Below are 21640 nucleotides of genomic sequence, written 5' to 3'. Positions count from 1 at the left end.
TCCTAGAGCCTGAGAAATTAGGTTTTATGATGCCGAATTCCCCCAGGTCATCAAATTCATTTTCGCCCCAGTCCACCTAAACTTCTATACCATCATAACATAAGCCAATGATGTTATACCCCCTACTCCCATCTTCCCAAATGGAAATTCGCAATAAGAACTTCAGCTCAATGCTAACTCCCCCCCCCCCCCACTCCCTCCAATTTTTTTTTGAAATAAAGAAAGTATCTTCATATCAAAGAAATATTTATTTATATAATATTTTATTAATTTTATATTTTATTATAAGGTAAATATAATTTAAAAAATATTTTTTACCTTATATCGATCCACCCAAAAGGTGTTTAATACCTGTGTATGTGATTGGTTAATCCCAGCAATAACCACCCAAAAATGCACAATTTTAAATTAGAGCTATAAAATAAATATTTTTTTAGTGCATTTCATAAAATTTAAAAACAAGATCTTTATAAATTTGTTACACGTTTTTAATTCTTTCATATATTTTGTAAGATTTAAAATTTATTTATTATATTATGGGGTCAATAAAATAAATAATATAATTATAAATTTTCGGTTTTTACAAAAATTTAAATGATAATAATCGTATGATTTTGTTTAGGTTATTCTCTAATATTAATAAACGAAACATAAGGTTCGTGTTATATTATTAACATTGGAATTATATTTTAATCATAGGTATATCTACACACAAAGAAAAATGGTTATTACTTCATCTGATAGCAATTATAAAAAATTTACTTCAAGTTCTACCCAAGTAATTGGAGATATGAAATCAAATTCGCATCATAACAATTTGAATAAATCCTTGGAAGAAGTTGATTGTGAAATTTTACAATTGATTAGGGAAGAAAAGGATAGGCAAAAGAGTGGAATTGAGTTAATTGCTTCAGAAAATTTTGCATCAAGAGCTGTCTTGGAAGCATTAAGCTGTTGTGCTCATAACAAATATTCTGAGGGTTATCCTCATAATAGGTTACATATTATGTATATTTTGTCACAATAATTTATTATAAACAGGATGTATTATAATGTTGAAAATTGTATTTACATAAAATGACAATCAACAATATATCTTAATTATTACTTATTTTAAAATAGATATTATGGTGGCAATGAAGTTATTGATAAAATAGAATTATTATGTCAAAAGAGGGCTTTGGAACTTTACGAACTAGACCCAAATAAATGGGGAGTTAATGTGCAAGTTTATTCTGGATCCCCTGCCAACTTTGCTGTTTACACAGGTAATTTTTATGCACATTTTAACTAGTTATATGGCATATTACATGTATTGAATATTTCACTTAATTTAATCCTGTATCTACCCTAAAATGTTAAAAACTATATTTTCTTTATAATTAATTATTCTATAAAATATTAAAAACAATTAATCAGTCATTAGAATAATTGAAATGATCAAAGTTCTATTATCTCATTTTTTTATTCATTAATTTATTATGTTTAATATGTTGAATAAATCTTCTTTTTTTGCCTTTAACCCTTTTTTTTCTTTATATTTTTTATAATTTTATTTTTGAAAAATAACAAGCTTTGGTAGGCCCTCATGGGAGGATAATGGGCTTGGACCTAACTGATGGAGGTCATTTAACCCATGGATTCATGACAGAAAAGAAGAGAGTTTCTGCTACTTCCTTATTCTTTGAATCTATGCCTTATAAAGTTATATTTCTTATACTATTCTTAATCTTGAAAAAAACTATTTTATTGCCATAAGGGTCAGTTTTTGTTCATCATCCCATGAGGGTGGTGGGAATTATACATCTAATATTAAATTTGTTTCAGTAAAATTTTTAAAAAAATACCCTAATTTTTTTAATTTGATAAGTCAGTTTGGATCTTTATTTAATTTTAATATATTTTTACTTAAACTAAAATATGAAATAATTTGTGATAAATGTAAGCCATTTTGTTTATTTTGCATAAAAAATATTTAAATCCCCTTGCTTGCCCATTTTTTAAAAAAATAATTGTAACCTGCCCTATGTTTAAAATGTTTCAACCTGCCCAAAGTATAGACAGATGTGGGCAGGCTAAAAACATGCCAATATGAAATAATTTTGTTTTGTTCAAATTAAATTTTATATCTATGCTTGTAAATAAAGAAGAACAGAATCTTTTTTTAAGGGTTCTGCCTGAATCCTTTGTCTCTAACTTGTTAGTATCTATAATAATTTTAAAATATCTAATCTTATTTAAATACTTGAATTGGTAAACAATTTACAGATACTTTGACATTTTGATTTTTATGTTATAACTGCAAATATTTATTATACTATTAGGTTGACTCCATCACAGGCTTAATCAACTATGATGATTTGGAGAGAAACGCCAAATTGTTTAAGCCTAAACTAATCATAGCTGGTAAAAAATGATTGTTTATGATTTTCCTCCTTTTCTTTGCTACTTTATTTTTTTTAATCTGTCAAAAAAACTAGTTATTCTTATTCTTAGGGGGTGTATTGATACCACTTTTTGGAGACTGATCAAATACCATATTTCCGACACTGATTTGATTTTCTTTGTTATACATATTTATTAAGATGGCACCATTCCAATCCAATATTTGTTAATATATACTTCTAACAATCTGTTACCTATATTTACATTGATTTTTTTGTCATTATTCTATATAATATAAAATTAAGGAATAATAATAATCTGTGAATATCTTTTAAATGCATTTTAATTAATAAATTTTAAAAATATGTTTTATCTTTAAATTTGTAGAAAAGCTTGTATTTAAAAAGATATATAGAAAATAATGCCTTATCTTTTTAAGCGTACTTAAAGAATAATTATATATACAGTTCCATATTAGTTTTTTAACGATCAGAATTTTGATTTAAATTATTTTAGCCTAGTAAAAATAAATAGAAATTTATATTCTATCACACTATTTATGGTGAATTCCATATCAAATCAACCAAGGTTTCAACCCGACCCCTTTCAATTTTTTTTAAATTTTGCATACTGGTGGTATATACTATAACTAAGAAAAAAATGAAATTTTACCTCCCAAAAAGGCTTACCCGCTAAGATATGGGCGTTTAAAGCGCGGAAAAATGGTACATTTTTGACAAAAAGTGCCTCATTTATTTTCAAATATCTCGAGAAATAATTAAGTTAGAAAAATAATTTAAATTTTATTATGTAGCTTAATAATAGTTCTTTAATATGACATAAAAATAAATATGATATAAATTTGATGAATGTCCAAAACCGGATGTATAAAACCGGAAATGGCCATAGAAAAAAAAAGGTATTTTTTTTTTCGAAATTTTTTTTCTATAGATAGATATAACACTGCTTTATATTTGTGCCAAATCCTAGCCTGGGATAAAAAAGGGTCTAGGAGTTATGACTCTTTATATGGCTTAAATTGATCAAAAATATCTTCATTTAATGAATACTTATGAAATAATGTTTTTTTAAAAATTATGTCTAAATGATAGGCCCTAACTTTTTTTTATTTTTAATTGTTAACATATTGTGAGTGAATAGATTTGCATTCTTACGACCCAAAAACTGTGTTTTAGCAGGTGGACCAGGTACACATACCATGTGTATCTGCACATTACACCAAAATTTTAAGCTTATTTTAATAGGGGGAAAATTAAAACAGCTTACAAACAATAATGATCATTATAATTATCCTCCAATAAACGATTATAAACATTGTATTGCACAAAGTCTTTGCAATCCTGCCCAGCCTGGATGTTACTTCAATAAATGTAAATTTTGTCCTGGATCATCCCAAATAAAAGAAAGACTTATTATATTATTTGATACGAATTCAATAGATTATATATCATTTAAACAATGGTTGGTAGTTGATAGAACTACGCTCGAAACGCTGACAAAATCAGCTTATAAATTCCTAGATTATTTAATTGAGAAATTAGACAATTTGATTCCACATTCATTTATAGCATCACAACAATCATTATTTCAAAACAATTTAAAATCTAATTTAAATGTTGGCGAATACTTAGTTATTGCTGACTTTTCGGAAAATTATGCATTTTTAATGCAAGACCATGCACAGGGATTTCATTGGACAAATAATCAGTCCACTATTCACCCTTTTATCATTTTTTATCGTCAGGACAACACTATAAAACATATAAGTTTAGTGGTGATATCAGATTGCTTAAAGCACAATGCCTGTGCCTTTTATTTATTTCAAACTAAAATGATCTTATTTTTAAAAGAAAGATTTGATATATTGACCAAAATTTATTATTTTTCTGATTGGGACCGTAATCCAATATAAAAATAAAAAAAATTTCATAAATCTCTATAATCATGAATGTGATTTTGGTATAAAGGCCGAGTGGCATTTTTTTGCTACAGCTCATGGAATAAGTCCGTGCGACAGTTTAGGAGGTATTACAAAACGGCTAGCAGCTCGAGCTAGTTTGCAACTGCCATATCAAAACCATATTTTGACACCAATGGATTTATTCGACTTTGCAACAAATAATATACATGGAGTAAATTACATTTTTGTAAGCAATAATGAATACAATAATATGGAAAATCATCTAGAAAGCAGATTTTTGAGAGCAAAAAGAATTCCGGGAACACAAAAATACCATGCTTATATTCCCCTTGATGAAAATAAAATTAAAGTCAAAATTTATACCAATTCTTTAGATAATTTAATATATGATATATTGTAAACATAATTATGAATTATTATATTATATGTAATTATGCATTTCAGAAAAATAAAGTTATAAATTGGTTTAGAATTATTTTGTCAAGTAATTTTCAGTCACAACATGTTAACAATTAAAAATAAAAAAAAGTTAGGGCCTATCATTTAGACATAATTTAAAAAAAAACATTATTTCATAAGTATTCATTAAATGAAGATATTTTTGATCAATTTAAGCCATATAAAGAGTCATAACTCCTAGACCCTTTTTCATCCCAGGCTAGGATTTGGCACAAATATAAAGCAGTGTTATATCTATCTACGGAAAAAAAATTTCGAAAAAAAAAATACCTTTTTTTTTCTATGGCCATTTCCGGTTTTATACATCCGGTTTTGGACATTCATCAAATTTATATCATATTTATTTTTATGTCATATTAAAGAACTATTATTAAGCTACATAATAAAATTTAAATTATTTTTCTAACTTAATTATTTCTCGAGATATTTGAAAATAAATGAGGCACATTTTGTCAAAAATGTACTATTTTTCCGCGCTTTAAACGCCCATATCTTAGCGAGTAAACCTTGTTGGGAGGTAAAATTTCATTTTTTTCTTAGTTATAGTTTATACTACCATTATGCAAAATTTAAGAAAAATTGAAGAGGGTCGGGTTGAGAATCGACTTTTTTTGGTTGATTTGATATGGAATTCACCTTATATATAAATGAATATGTATAAAGTCGGTATCGGTTGAATTTTAATAAATATCAGCCGATCCGATATTTTAAAGTCTCATATCGATGCCGATCATATTAGATCCGATACTGATATTTAAGATCGTACAACCCTAATATTAATGTTTTCATTTTTATGTACTCTATTATTTTTTTATTGTCATTCTATGACTATACCTTAACCATAAGATAAAATAAGCCGTTTAAATATATTATTATCAAATTTTAATTTAACCTATTATTTTCATATTTCAATTATATTTATCAATGTAAAAATATATAAATATTGATAAATCATATATTTATATAGTAAAATCGTTTTAATCTTTTTTTATTCCAAAAGTAGTATCCCATCTCAGTCTATTCATTATCAATGTAATTTATCAAAAAATTATTTTTTTGGCATATTTTTAAATGTTTATTTAGTTTTTTTTCTTAACTTAATATTTATATTTTCTTAAATATTAAAAAACTAAATATCGATGCTGTAAAATTTTTAAATTAAGATGCCATATTATTGGATCGGAAAATAAAATAATAAAGGCCGATAACCGATATTATAAAATAGACAAATTATCGATTCAATAAAAAATATCGGTACATCACTATTCATAAAAAAGTTACCATTAATATTTATTAATTTCTATTAATTAATAATCAATTTCGTTTTTTTATAATATTTGTCTACAATTTATGTATCTTGCAGGCATAACCTGTTATTCCCGTCATCTGGATTACCCTAGATTTCGTGCCATATGTGATAGCCATGGCGCCATCCTGATGGCTGATATGAGTCATGTGTCTGGCCTAGTGGCAGGAGGTCAAGTACCAATTTCTCCGTTCATTCATTCTGACATAGTGACTACAACCACCCATAAGTCTTTGAGGGGTCCTAGGGCGGCACTAATATTTTATAGGAAAGGTATGTTTAATAAAATATAATTCAAGAATAGCTATACTATTTGTATTGTTTACTTTTAGAAGCTTATAAATTTAGCATGTTCTAAAGCGGTTAATTCTTGTTTGAAGTAATTGAATTTAGGCTTCTAATGTCATTTAAAATGTAAAAATATTTTTTATAAGTAAACGTCTAAATCATAGTTTCAATTCAAAAAGTATTTACGAAAAATTTTTTTTGAAGGTATCAAAAATACTAAAGCCAACGGTGAAAAGGAACTTTACGATTACGATAAGTTAATCAACGAAGCTGTATTTCCTGGGCTTCAAGGCGGACCTCACAATAATGCTATTGCTAGTACGTGCATATAAATTTAAATTCGAATGACATTCACAGTAACGTAACGTTTCTTTTTCCAATTCATTTATCTTTTAAAGTATTAAATTCAAAGATTCAAAATGACTTATTCCTTTTTTACTATTTTTTGTTCTATTACAGATCTTAATTAAATATACTTATTAAATTAATGTTTCTTAAATTAATAGATAAAAAATATGATACATAGAAGATAAAATTTAATGAAGTTTAGAATTTTAAAAATAGGAGAAATAATAATCGATTAGGCTATGTCCTAAATAACAAAAATTGCATAAAAATAATCTCGCGCAATTTGCGCGAGTTTAACGAAAAAAAAATATAAGCCATTTTAAATGGAAAATTAAAATGTTGGCCTAAATGGTTTTTTCGATTTTGCGCATATTACACGATTCTTACAAATTTTACGATTCGTAAAACTTTAATCTTTTTTTCTTTAAAAATTTGCAATTTGTGCGAATGAATAACAATTGATGGAAAAAATAAGGCCTCATAGATTTCTTTGGTGTAATAGCGACCTCAAATATAGGGACACTGCAGCAATTAAGGCCGTGTCCTAAATCAAAAAAATAATTTGCGAAATGCACAACTTTATCGAGTTTTGCGAGATACGAAACATGTCCCGAATCATACATTTATTTTCAATTTTAAAATGTTTGATATGCATGATTTACTATTTCTCTATTTTATATTATTTGAAGATACGACTGAGCCTAGAAGAAGGCATAGATTTTTAGAAGGACGGTATATATGATATGATTTATATTATATGTATTAATTCTAGAGATCAAGGAATTTTTAGAACATTTGATAGTATTCCTTCATATCCTGACAAATTTCGTCAGATGTTCCATTTGCATGTGGAAACATTTAATTTAGGGCTGTGCCGATCCACATATTTTTTACCGATCCGATATTTTCCGATATTGGTTCAAAACCGATCCGATACCGATCCGATATTTATATTAATTTTTTACCACCCCTCTTTGAACCAAATGTAATTAATAAATCAATATTTTTTATGCATAAAAGAATTATGCATAATTTAATTTTTTTATTTCAACAATAATTTTAAAAAAAATATATAATAATATATCCATTTTATGTTGGTTTATAAAATTGTAATATTTAATATATAAAATTATAATATATTAGATTTTTTTTAATAAATATAAGAGCCTCTAGATTTTCAGGCAATAGGCTTCTACGATGAGGACTATCAATATCCCCTGCCGTACTGAAGGCAGACTCAGATGGGACACTTGTTGCTGGAGGAGCCAAAAATTTACGTGCAAGTATTGATAAAGTTGGAAATTTTACAGCATTAACTCTCCAATATTCAAGTGGATTCACTGGGGATATAATATTAATATCATCAATGTTATTCGAGTTTTCTAAATAAATAACACAAATATAAAATTAGCATTTATAAAATAGTGGGTTTCATACAAACCCAATCTTTTGTTGATTTTGAAAAATCACCCAAACAAATGGGTCAATCATAGCCCAACCAAGCAATATTTAAATTAATATGAAAAATATATTGTCATACTTTCTATATATAAAGATTCTTTTAAATATTCCTTGATTTCTATTAGGTATGGCAGGTCATCATTTACATTACTATCGATTTCATTTATTACTAGTTTTTTTTTGATTTTCAATTTATAAGCATCCTTAAATTAAATTTGCATTTTTTAATGTTATGTGGAACATTTTTCTCATTGTCATTACCTAAGTTAACAATAAAATCTAAATTTATTTTGAAAAATATAAAACCTGGCGAATCTTTATTAGAAATTGGAAGTTGAACATTATCTTCACCTTTAAAAAAAGACTCACATGCAGTCCTGAGCTTTTCTATGTATGATATGTTTTTTGGCAAAAAGAAATCCTTATATCGAGGATCAAGTAATGTTGCGACAACATAATTGTCATCATCATAAATATCAAAAAACCGAGTTGTTAATTGATTATTAGTGGTATTCTTCATAGTCTGCACACCTCTTTGTTACTCTCTGAATTGGTTCAAGAACATCAATTACCCTTTCTGCTAATTCCCACTCATATAATGAGAGATTTCCCAAATTAGGATTATCGATAATGAACAGCTGTACCGCCCTTTTTTGTTCTATCAATCTTTCGAGCATATAATGGTAGAATCCCAACGGGTGGGCACATCCTGGATTAATTTGTGCTGGGCTAGACTTAATCGAATTTGGATTTCTTTTAGACAATTTTGTGCAATAGAAGAATGTTTAAAGTGTCCTACTATTTTTCTAACCCGGGCAAGCATGTCAATAATAGATCTCTGTGATAAAATTGCTGCCTGTGCAACCAATTGAAAACTATGTGCAAAACAAGAAACGCTTTGAAATTTCCCATTTTTCATGGCCAAAGTTATATTGGGTGCATTATCTCTAATGATTAGGTGTATTTTATTTTTCTTTATACCCCAATAATTAATAATTTCATCTAAAATTTGAGCAATATTTATTGCTGTATGCGACTCATTAAATGTTTTAACATTTAGAACTCTATTAATTTGTTGAAAATTTTGGTTTATATAGTGGCATGTTAATGAGATGTGAGAATCGCCACCTGAATTTCTAGTCCATATATCTACCGTAAAGGATAAAAAAGAATCGTCAACCAAAATTTCTTTACGAATTTTTTCGGAGAGTTTTTCATATATATCCGGAATAACTCCTTGCGAAAAATACTTTCTATTGGGAATTTTGTAATTTGGACATAAATGATATAAAAGCCTTTTAAAGCCTATATCCTCCAAGATAGAAATCGGCTGGTGGTCACACGCTATCATTTCCCCTATAAATTTAGAAATTATTATTGATTTAGGATCAGAATGTTTCCAAATATTAGTTTTATTAAGAATGGCTGATATTGTTGGCTGACTTTCAGGGCTCTTTTTTTTAAAATTTGATTTGTTTTTTTTTCTAATATTTCTCGTTCTTTTTGTGATAGCTCTTCGAATTCCTTTTGATGGCAACGCTTCAGATGTTTCCTAATGTTAGTTGTATTGAACGAATTTTTCAGTATTCCTCCCCGTGAAATTAGAATTCCGCAAATGACGCATTTTGCAAAATTACCTTCATCTTTATCAAAATATTTCCATAATTCAGAAACCATATTTAAAATAATTTTTATTTAAAGTATAAATAATAAAATTGGTGTTATTTTTTTAAAAAATTAAAAATAAATAAAACTTTGGGTGTTCCTTTCTATTTTTATAAAAAAACTTGTAAAATCTATTTAAAAAAATAAATAACATTTGCATTGTTTAAAAAAAAATTATTTATAAAATATTATTAATGTAAAATAGAAACTCGAAAAAATTTATTTTTTTTAAAATATTTTAAAAAAATTTTTTTTATTAAAAAATAATAATTCAAAGTTTCATTACTCAAAAGTTTTATAAGAATTGCATTTTTAGTAAAAGGATCGGATCGGGTTTTTTACAGGTATCGGGCCGATCCGATATTTTTGAAAAACGCCAAATATCGGGACCGATCCGATCCGATATTTAATATCGGCACAGCCCTAATTTAATTACATACAAAATTGGAATCTATAGACACCACTATAGTTATACATAAAAACTCTATCAGTATGAAGCATAGACTATATATAACACTCATGTATGATGATTATTTTTTTATATAATATCTATATATTTATAGATATTTGACAACTGGTATGAGCTTTAGAAAAATAGCTTTATATGCTAAGATTGGCAAAACATCAGTAAGTACAATAGTTACATCAACTTGTAGATTAATATGGATTGGTATTCAACCCAAGCATCTCTGTTTACCAACAGTTGAACAGATGCTTGAAATTTCAGCAGAATATTTCAGGAAATCAGGTTTTCCTCATATAATAGGATCTATTGATGGAAAACATGTTAAAATAAAACAACCTAAAAAAAGTGGTTCCACATTTTATAATTATAAAAAATACAACTCCATTGTCATTCAAGATATTTCAGATGATAAAGCTAGGTAATTATATATTTTCTAAATTTTAATTCTTTTCTAGATTCATGTTGATTGAAGTTGGCTTTCCTGGGTCTATCTCAGATAGAATTATCTTTTCAAAGAGCCTATTTTATGAAGGAATGATCAATAAAATCATCAAGATACCCAATCCAAATTTTTTACCATCTACAGATATTATAGCACCTTATGTATTTGTAGGTGATGATGCCTATCCTTTGATGGATTTTATTATTTATTATGAAACCCTACAAAACTAATTTGAATGATAATAAATCAACTCTTAATACTAAATTATCAAAAGCCAGAGTATCAATAGAGAGATGCTGTGGCATCATGAGTGCCAAATTCAGACACCTTTATAAACCATCAGAAACTAATATTACCAATACTATACAAATAGTAAAAGCTGACTGCTTATTGCATAATATTATAATAGATCTTGAAGGAAATCATAGCACAGATATAAATCATGAACAATACCCAATCTCAGTTCCAGCGATGGACTGAAAGCTCTAATAATATTAGAGCAACTTTTAATTTATTTGTAAATAATTATATGTAAAATTTTTGTACACATTAATTTTTGATTCCCATAATCTTATATTTCTTAATTCCCATAACCTTATATCTCTTATGAATGTTTTCATTTGTCAAAGTTATATATTTTATTTATAAATATTCAAAAGTGCAAATAAAAGTGTTGTTTTGATTACATTATATAAGTAAGTTATTTCTAATTAATTTAATGAGTAAGATAGTTATAAAATGACTAAATTTCACATAACCTTATATTTCTTAATTTCCATAACCTTATATCTCTTATGAATGTTTTCATTTGTCAAAGTTATATAATTTATTTATAAATATTCAATAAAAAGTGCAAATAGTTTTGATTACATTATATAAATAAGTTATTTCTAATTAATTTAATGAGTATGACAGTTATAAAATGACTAAATTTCAATAATTTTTATTATAAATAAATATACAAAATATGTTTAACATATTATGGTATTAAAAATTAAGATATAAACATTTATAAAATATGTATAAAATAATTAAAAAAATACAGACAAGCATTTTTGTTATAAATTTTAATTTAAAATCAAAAATTTCTTTTTCAGTCATAATATTTAATTGAGCTTGATATCATTTGAAAAAACCCATAATATTATGGGAATCATCCCCTTGGGATGTATGTTTGGCAGCAAAACCTATTTTAAAAATTAATAATTATTAAATATATAAATGTACTCCTAAATATCTCCATTTTTTTATCTTCATACTTCTTAGATTTTTTAGATTTAGGAGTATCTAAATTCTTCCTCTTTGAGCTACATGGATTAATATTTTCTTTATTAAAAGAATTGTCTACTATAATTAAATTAATAATATATACATAATATTAATTTAACCTCTAAAATTTCTTTCTCATACATATCCATAGGATTAACAATATCAGTTAAAAGATCATGTGTATTTAACTCGTAATCCTAATATATAGTTCATTATATAGATCTAATTTCATGTTATAATACCTGTGATGATGTTTGTACATTCACCACATCTTGGATGTTTTGCTCATAATCCTAAAATATAGATTTTTATATAGTTCTAATTTCATGTTATAAAACATGTGATGATGTTTGTACATTCACCACATCTTGGATGTTTTGCTCAATCCTAAAATATTGATTATTATATAGTTCTAATTTCATGTTATAATACATGTGAAGATATTTGATCCAAACTAAAACTTGCCTCTGCATTCTTACAAATATCTTCCACATTTTCTTTTAGCCAAAAATAATCTTCAATAAATTTCAAGTGCCTACTGCTTAAGCACCAGAACCTATATAAATTTTTATTATATTTAATAATATCATACCTGATTTTTTTGAAAGGGAATAATATTTATTAAATTTTGACTTTATAGCTGTGAACTTTTTTTTTATTTGCTCATAGTTTAATTCATATATCTTCCCTATCTCTTCCCATTTTATTTTAGGCTATGTCCTAAATATCAAAAATTGCATAAAAATAATCTCGCGCAATTTGCGCGAGTTTTACGAAAAAAAAATATAAGCCATTTTAAATGGAAAATTAAAATGTTGGCCTAAAAGATTAATTTTACGATTCGTAAAACTTTAATCTTTTTTTCTTTAAACTTATGCAATTTGTACGAATAAAAATGGCGAATGAATGATGGAAAAAAAAGGCCTCATAGATTTCTTTGATGTAATAGCGACCTCAAATATAGGGACACTGCAGCAAGTAAAATAAAATGGGAAGATATATAAATTAAACTATGAGCAAATAAAAAAATAGTTCACAGCTATAAAGTCAAAATTTAATAAATATTATTCCCTTTCAAAAATATCAGGTATGATATTATTAAATATAATAAAAATTTAAATAGGTTCTGGTGCTGCTATGATAAGCAGTAGGCACTTGAAAGTTATAGAAGATTATTTTTGGCTAAAAGAAAATGTGGAAGATTTTTGTAAGAATGCAGAGGCAAGTTTTAGTTTGGATCAAATATCTTCACATGTATTATAACATGAAATTAGAACTATATAATAATTAATATTTTAGGATTATGAGCAAAACATCCAAAATGTGCTGAATGTACAAACATCATCACATATATTATAACATGAAATTAGAACTATATAATAATCTATATTTTAGGATTATGAGCAAAACATTCAAGATGTGGTGAATGTACAAACATCATCACAGGTATTATAACATGAAATTAGATCTAAATAATGAACTATATATTTGGATTACGAGTTAAATAATGATCTTTTAACTGATATTGTTAATCCTATGGATATGTATGAGAAAGATATTTTAGAGGTATTAATATTATGTATATATTATTAATTTAATTATAGTTAGACAATTCTTTTAATAAAGAAAATATTAATCCATGTAGTTCAAAGAGGAAGAATTTAGATACTCCTAAATCTAAAGCTAAAAAATCTAAGAAGTATGAACATGAAAAAATGGAGATATTTAGTGGTACATTTATATATTTAATAATTATTAATTTTTAAAATAGGTTTTGCTGCCAAACATACATCCCAAGGAGATGATCCCCATAATATTATGGGTTTTTTCAAATGATATCAAGCTCAATTTAATATTGACTGAAAAAGAAATTTTTGATTTTAAATTAAAATTTATAACAAAAATGTTTGTATAGTTTATACTGTATTTTTTTAATTATTTTTTACATATTTTTTATATTTTTATATCTTAATTTTTAATACCATAATATGTTAAACATATTTTGTATATTTATTTATAATAAAAATTATTGAAATTTAGTCATATTATAACTGTCATACTCATTAAATTAATTAGAAATAACTTACTTATATAATGTAATCAAAACTATTTGCACTTTTTATTGAATATTTATAAATAAATTATATAACTTTGACAAATGAAAACATTCATAAGAGATATAAGGTTATGGAAATTAAGAAATATAAGGTTATGTCAAATTTAGTCATTTTATAACTGTCTTACTTATATAATGTAATCAAAACAACACTTATTGAATATTTATAAATAAATTATATAACTTTGACAAATGAAAACATTCATAAGAGATATAAGGTTATGGGAATCAAAAATTAATGTGTACAAAAATTTTACATATAATTATTTACAAATTTAAAAGTTTCTCTAATATTATTAGAGCTTTCAGTCCATCGCTGGAACTGAGATTGGGTAAAATTGAGTATTGGGTATTGTTCATGATTTATATCTGTGCTATGATTTCCCTCAAGATCTATTATAATATTATGCAATAAGCAGTCAGCTTTTACTATTTGTATAGTATTGGTAATATTAGTTTCTGATGGTTTATAAAGGTGTCTGAATTTGGCACTCATGATGCCAAAGCATCTCTCTATTGATACTCTGGCTTTTGATAATTTAGTATTGAAAGTTGATTTATTATCATTCAAATTAGTTTTGTAGGGTTTCATAATAAATAATTAAATCCATCAAAGGATAGGCATCATCACCTACAAATACATAAGGTGCTATAATATCTGTAGATGGTAAAAAATTTGGATTGGGTATCTTGATGATTTTATTGATCATTCCTTCATAAAATAGGCTCTTTGAAAAGATATTTCTATCTGAGATAAACCCAGGAAAGCCAACTTCAATCAACATGAATCTAGAAAAGAATTAAAATTTAGAAATTATATAATTACCTAGCTTTATCATCTGAAATATCTTGAATGACAATGGAGTTGTATTTTTTATAATTATAAAATGTGGAACCACTTTTTTTAGGTTGTTTTATTTTAACATGTTTTCCATCAATAGATCCTATTATATGAGGAAAACCTAATTTCCTGAAATATTCTGCTGAAATTTCAAGCATCTGTTCAACTGTTGGTAAACAGAGATGCTTGGGTTGAAGACCAATCCATAGTAATCTACAAGTTGATGTAACTATTGTACTTACTGATGTTTTGCCAATCTTAGCATATAAAGCTATTTTTCTAAAGCTCATACCAGTTGTCAAATATCTATAAATATATAGATATTATATAAAAAAATAATCATCATACATGAGTGTTGTATATAGTCTATGCTTCATACTGATAGAGTTTTTATGTATAACTATAGTGGTGTCTATAGATTCCAATTTTGTAAGAATGTAATTTAATGTTTCCACATGCATATGGAACATCTGACGAAATTTGTCAGGATATGAAGGAATCTATCAAATGTTCTAAAAATTCCTTGATCTCTAGAATTAATACATATAATATAAATCATATCATATATACCGTCTGTTAATTGTGTTGTTTATTCAAATTTGTGAAATAATTAATTGAGTATTGATTTAAATGTTTTGTTACATATACCAGTTGATTGAAATGTTTTAGTATATATACCAGTCGATTATTATACATATTATTATTATTTTATTTTTTAAAAGTAGAAATAAAATTTAATCCAAAACACAAAATATAACTTGTTTTTTTTTTCTTGTTTTCTTCATGGCGCCCCGTTACGTTTTTGTAAAAAAAAAAAAAGAAAATATATAAAATTTGCCTAAAATTAAAAAAAATGACTACCTATTGTGATAACTGCTTAACCTATTGAGATGACTACCTTATCTATTGATTTGACTACCTATTGAGATGACTACCTATTGTGATGACTGCTTAACCTATGGAGATGACTACCTATTGTGATGACTGCTTAACCTATTGAGATGACTGCTTAACCTATTGAGATGACTATTTATTGTTATGACTTACCTATTGTAATGACTACCTATTGTGATGACTACCTATTGTGATGACTGCTTAACCTATGGAGATGACTACCTTATCTATTGATATGACTATCTATTGTGATAACTATCTATTGTGATAACTGCTTAACCTATTGAGATGACTACCTATTGAGGTGACTACCTTATCTATTGATTTGACTACCTATTGAGATGACTGCTTAACCTATTGAGATGACTAACTATTGATATGACTACCTAATCTATTGAGATGACTACCTTATCTATTGATATGACCAAGAATCATACCTTAGCACGTTCTTTCTTGCAAAAAGCTTCTTTCTTCATGGTGTCCTGGCTCTGGATGTTGGACTGGAATATGATAACCAGCACCTAACCTAATGTGACAACCTAGAAAGAACCAATATGGAAGTTGGACGTTAGGTTATGAATTCTATATTGTGAGACCAATGATGATTACTTATTATTCTAATCCACGTAAGAAGAAAAGTTATTATAAATTAAAATTTTATGCCGAGATAAAGGCATGTTGTAAATTTACTTATTAAAATGACTTAAATGTAAATCAATAATGGACATATTTGAACACATAAAAAGCCTTAAAAAAATTATTTACTTAATTTCTTAGTGAAATATTGATATTTTTTTGATATCTTGTATGATGACCAATTGTTGTAAATTAACTAAACCTAAAAATGAATTTTTAGATATAATTAAAAATAAACCATTAAAAATCCTAAACAAGAAGATAAAACTTTAATTTTAAATATATTAAAATGTGATTAAAACATGAATTAAAAGGTTTAAATCACATGATTGATTTAAATAACCCTTATAAGTAATACTTAATATGATAAAAATGTTTTTGAAATAAAGTTTTTGAAGACAAGTTATGTAACATCTTCATTTTAGATAAGTATTTAAATGATGTGGTGTGAAATTTAAATTTTTTATTTAAAGAGAGGGAAATGTGAATAATATTTTATTTGCATATTTAAACCTCGGAGATTGAATATAAATATAAATAAATTAAATATTAAAACGCAACTTAAATTATTAAAATAAAATATTAAAACGCTACTTAAATTATTAAAATAAAATATATAAAACGCAAAATTTAAAAAAAACGCGAAATTTTATATAATCTTTTTTGATTTATCATTCTTACGGATATCTACATATTTATCATTCCATACTCCAAAATTTTTATTCCAAATTCTTTTTTCCAAATTTAAAATTTTATTCCGTATTCCATATATTCAAATTTGATCAATTATTCCTTATGATATTGATGACGTACAACAATTTAACTAACCTACGAAAACGTATGGACTCACGCGACTCAGACAGACTTATGCACTCACAGAGCAGCAACTTGATGCTTTGTCGAGGAGGGAAATGTTAATTGTGTTGTTTATTCAAATTTGTAAAATAATTAATTGAGTATTAATTTAAATGTTTTGTTACATATTGTGTTGTTTGTTCAAATTTGTGAAATAATTTATTGAGTATTAATTTAAATGTTTTGTTACATATACCAGTTGATTGAAATGTTTTAGTATATATATACCAGTCGATTATTATACATATTATTATTTTATTTTTTAAAAGTAGAAATAAAATTTAATCCAAAACACAAAATATAACTTGTTTTTTTTCTTGTTTTCTTCACCGTCCTTCTAAAAATCTATGCCTTCTTCTAGGCTCAGTCGTATCTTCAAATAATATAAAATCGAGAAATAGTAAATCATGCATATCAAACATTTTAAAATTGAAAATAAATGTATGATTCGGGACATGTTTCGTATCTCGAAAAACTCGCTAAAGTTGTGCATTTCGCAAATTATTTTTTTGATTTAGGACACGGCCATAAATAATATGGTTAAAAAAATAAGCATTGAAATAAAAGGAAAATATTTTTATTTACAATAAGGAATCATATTAATTAAATTTATACAACAACTTTTCATGTTTCTATTTAATAGCATCTTTACTCAATGTATAATTTTTTTTTTTGAAAAATAAGGTGTTGCTGTGGCACTGAAAATGGCCAACAATGAGGAATTCAAGCAATACGCTAGGCAAGTTATAGTCAACTCTAGGGCGCTTTGCAAAGAACTACAGGACCTTGGATACCATATTGTCACAGGTTTAATATTGCTGACACGTGAATGAGTTTTATGAAATCCTTATTTTATGGTCTTTTAGCTGACGGCACGGTATGCTCTTCTGATTTTATGTAGTCAATTTATATCCGTATGTTTTGCCTTTGTGAGTTTGTCCATATGATAACATAAAATTCTATATTGATAGCCTGAAAACCTTGAAGTTCAATTCTTCGACTTCTCGGTTTGACATGTGCCCATTGTTTAAAATGCTTGAACTTATCAAGCTTTTTTAAATCAAAGTAAGTGAAGAAAAGGGTAGTTTAAGTTGAAAATATGTTTTAAGCATAACTTTTTAAATCATATCAACAATTTTTTGGTGAATTTATATATACCCATTTGTGCCTACGGCATCTGTTACTTAAATTTTGTGTTTTCTTAGTTTAAATTTTTCTAGCATTCCAAGCGTTTTTGGAACTCATCTGGGCTCCTGTAAATTATTACAACATTGTTACATAATTAAACTACCCTATGTTTTTACTTTAATAAAAAGTATTCTCTAAATGAAGCATATTGAACTATTGCTATGTGGCATAGCATCAAAAAAAATATTATAAATTTTGGAATTTCACGATAAAAATTTATTCACTAAAATTTAATTTCTATTTTCATTCCCCTTTAGAGTAAAGAGGCGGTGGGACAGGATCATATGTATATGCCTATTATCTTTAATAGTGGCATGTATAAATTATTTCCGATATCATTAAGGACTTCAAAATTCTTTGATATAATCACAAACAATCACCCAAGAATAGCATCTCCCTTGCAGTTGGTATGATTCTAATCACAAAATCATCAAAAGTAGAAAATATTAACTATAAAAACCTTTAAGCTTTTATTCAAAGACCAGAAGTCATGTTTTATTATATAGTAGTCACTTGTGGTTCCAACAAAATTCAAACTAAGAATATATAAGAGTAAATGCCTTGGACAACTTAGTGGGATCCTATTGAATTCGATATTTTTCCACCCAAGCTCATCTGCAGGCTATTAGCATTAAAAAGATCTTGGCACGGAATTTGCAGCCATTCTAATGTTGAGCATTTAAGTTAAATATTCATAAATGGCATTGATAATGTTACATGTTTATATTCTATTTACAAAATGAATAGTGAATATTTCCCACCTCATTTTTTTTCCCACTTTTCTTATTTTTTAAATTTATTTTACTATGTGATATTTAATCATGCAAAAATAGGAAATGTGGCATCAATATGGCCTTGTCTATATTTTATTAATGATGTTACCACTCCGTGGGCTTATATATATATCCAGAAATCGTATCAAACAGAAAATTATGGAAATAATATAATATTGTTCTAACACATATTATTCTTTATACTTAGAAACGCTGGACAATTATGAAGGAAAAAAATAAAACGAATATTCCGTTTTAAGAATTGTCCTTTTAGAAAGCTATTTTTCTATAATCGATTTTCACTCATACAATCAAATTCCACAATGCCGCTCTAAAACAATGTCGACATTTTGATTTCAAATTTTAAATTAATAAAAAAAATGCGATTAAGATTTGAAAAAAATTAAATTTTTTTAAAAATGTACCCATTTTATTTATTCAAATTATGAATAATATAATTCATTATATTCATCATTTTATAAATATTAATCGAAATTGGTGCGTTATTATTTAGCAATTTTTTCATAACTGCATTGTTACTTATTGTTGCTCAAAATGTGTAGCGCACTACTTTCGATAGCACTTTTAGCAGCACTTTATATCCTTATATAGAATTGATATTACAATTAATAGAAATAAATAGTAGAAATTAATGGGAAGTTTTATATTCAATATAAAATATTTATAATGGTAGATTTTTTTAAAAAAATATATATAATTTATAACATAATGTATAAAGGTGGAACGGATAATCATATGATATTGGTAAATTTGTCTCCCATTCATCTTGCGGGCAATAAGGCGGAAAAAATTCTCGAGAAAGTAGGGATCGCTTGTAATAAAAACACTGTTCCCGGCGATAAAAGTGCTCTTAGCCCGTCTGGCATCAGGCTAGGAACTCCGGCGGTTACCTCGAGAGATATGAAAGATACAGATATGAAAACTGTAGCTTTTTTTATACATTCTGGTATGTTATATAAATGTTGTAACTAAAATTTGGTATGGACCTTCCCATTTAATTCAACCAAGGAGCCACTTCCTCCCCTCTTATTTACTCAATTTTTTTAAATATGTATCAAAGACCTATCTGCATGTAGAGATTTTAGACCCCACTCGGATTTAAATATAAATAATATTCTCAGGCTCTAACAAACCCGATTTTATTATTTTTTTCGTATTCAAGCTTCACCCGGGATTTTCATGGCCCAGTCCGGAATTTTTTTTTAATTTTGTTATTTTAAATATTTTTGCAAATTGTTTGAAAGAGAAATTGAAAATATCAGCAGTAAATAACTATTAAAGGCTCCATTGATTAATGATATAATTTAAGTTTAGCCTGGCATGGACTTTAGATTTTTAAACGCGGCCATTTAATTTAAGTCCAGTCCATATTATTTTTTGGACTCTCATAATTAATTTTTAAAAAATGGTGAATCATTGTTTATTAATTATTTCAGGTGTTTGTTATTTATATTTCGCAAAATTCTTTAATTACTTAATAACATTTAACTAAATTAAAATGCTATACTCATTTTGATTTGTAAAAATATTTTTATCTAGCGTTTATCAAAAAATATATTACCCTTGTGCAGGCTTGTGAATTTTCTAAAATTTTGGTGAGATTCGTCGGGTACGGTTCAAGTCAAATAAATTGGAGGAGGGTGATTCGCTGTTGAAAGCCCTTCCTGAACCCGGTTAGGTTTGAGAATAGAGTTTGTATTAAAAAAAATCATTTACAATAACATTCTTTAAATGCATTAAAAGGTATACATACATTGAAATCTACAATCATTACTAGAGCCATGCAGCTAACTTTAATGATGAATTGCCATTCTTGCCATTCTAGGATGTTAATAACATAGCTTTACATAGAGCCTTATAGACCTTTTTAATATTGACCTAAGCAATTAATACATGTCATGAGCAGGGTTGCCATGCTCCCCCCATCAGCGGGAGACTCGCAATTTTTTAGTTTACACGCAGACATCTCTCTTCCGCAAAACTATCGCAATTGGAAATTTCCCGCAAAAATCTACCGCAATTTTTTATTTCTCCCGCAATTTTTTTTAATAGTATTTTATCATTTTTAATATATAAATAATAATTTTGAGAGACATTAATTGATTATTTTTATATTTTTTAAATAAATTTTAAATATTTATTTGAAAAACATATCTAGTTTGTAAATTTCTTTCTATCCTGTTTAATTTTTATCCAATAATAATCAACATCATTTCATTCATATAAGTCAGTACAGGGGAGTATATCAACATCGATTGCAATACAAAAATATTCTCAAAAATAAT

At 26.5% G+C, this 21640-nt stretch overlaps 1 protein-coding gene across 1 annotated transcript in view; it reads left to right on the top strand.

The window, feature by feature from the left end:
• Positions 1–552: 552 nt before the first annotated feature.
• LOC135922356 (serine hydroxymethyltransferase-like) overlaps positions 553–21640 on the top strand; it is a 28839-nt gene continuing 7751 nt past the window's right edge. The window contains exons 1-9 of the mRNA XM_065456740.1: positions 553–655; positions 700–996; positions 1123–1268; positions 1574–1704; positions 2325–2406; positions 6150–6365; positions 6585–6698; positions 18058–18180; positions 20074–20301. Of these exons, the coding sequence (XP_065312812.1) occupies positions 609–655; positions 700–996; positions 1123–1268; positions 1574–1704; positions 2325–2406; positions 6150–6365; positions 6585–6698; positions 18058–18180; positions 20074–20301 (1384 nt within the window). The 5' untranslated portion in view covers positions 553–608. The remainder of the gene's footprint in view (positions 656–699; positions 997–1122; positions 1269–1573; positions 1705–2324; positions 2407–6149; positions 6366–6584; positions 6699–18057; positions 18181–20073; positions 20302–21640) is intronic.

This window comes from Gordionus sp. m RMFG-2023, chromosome 1 (assembly GCF_954871325.1).
Source record: "Gordionus sp. m RMFG-2023 chromosome 1, tfGorSpeb1-WG-v2, whole genome shotgun sequence".
Classification (NCBI taxonomy): domain Eukaryota; kingdom Metazoa; phylum Nematomorpha; class Gordioida; order Chordodea; family Parachordodidae; genus Gordionus; species Gordionus sp. m RMFG-2023.
Note: the sequence above shows the minus strand (reverse complement) of the source record. Positions and strands in the feature narration are given on the sequence as shown.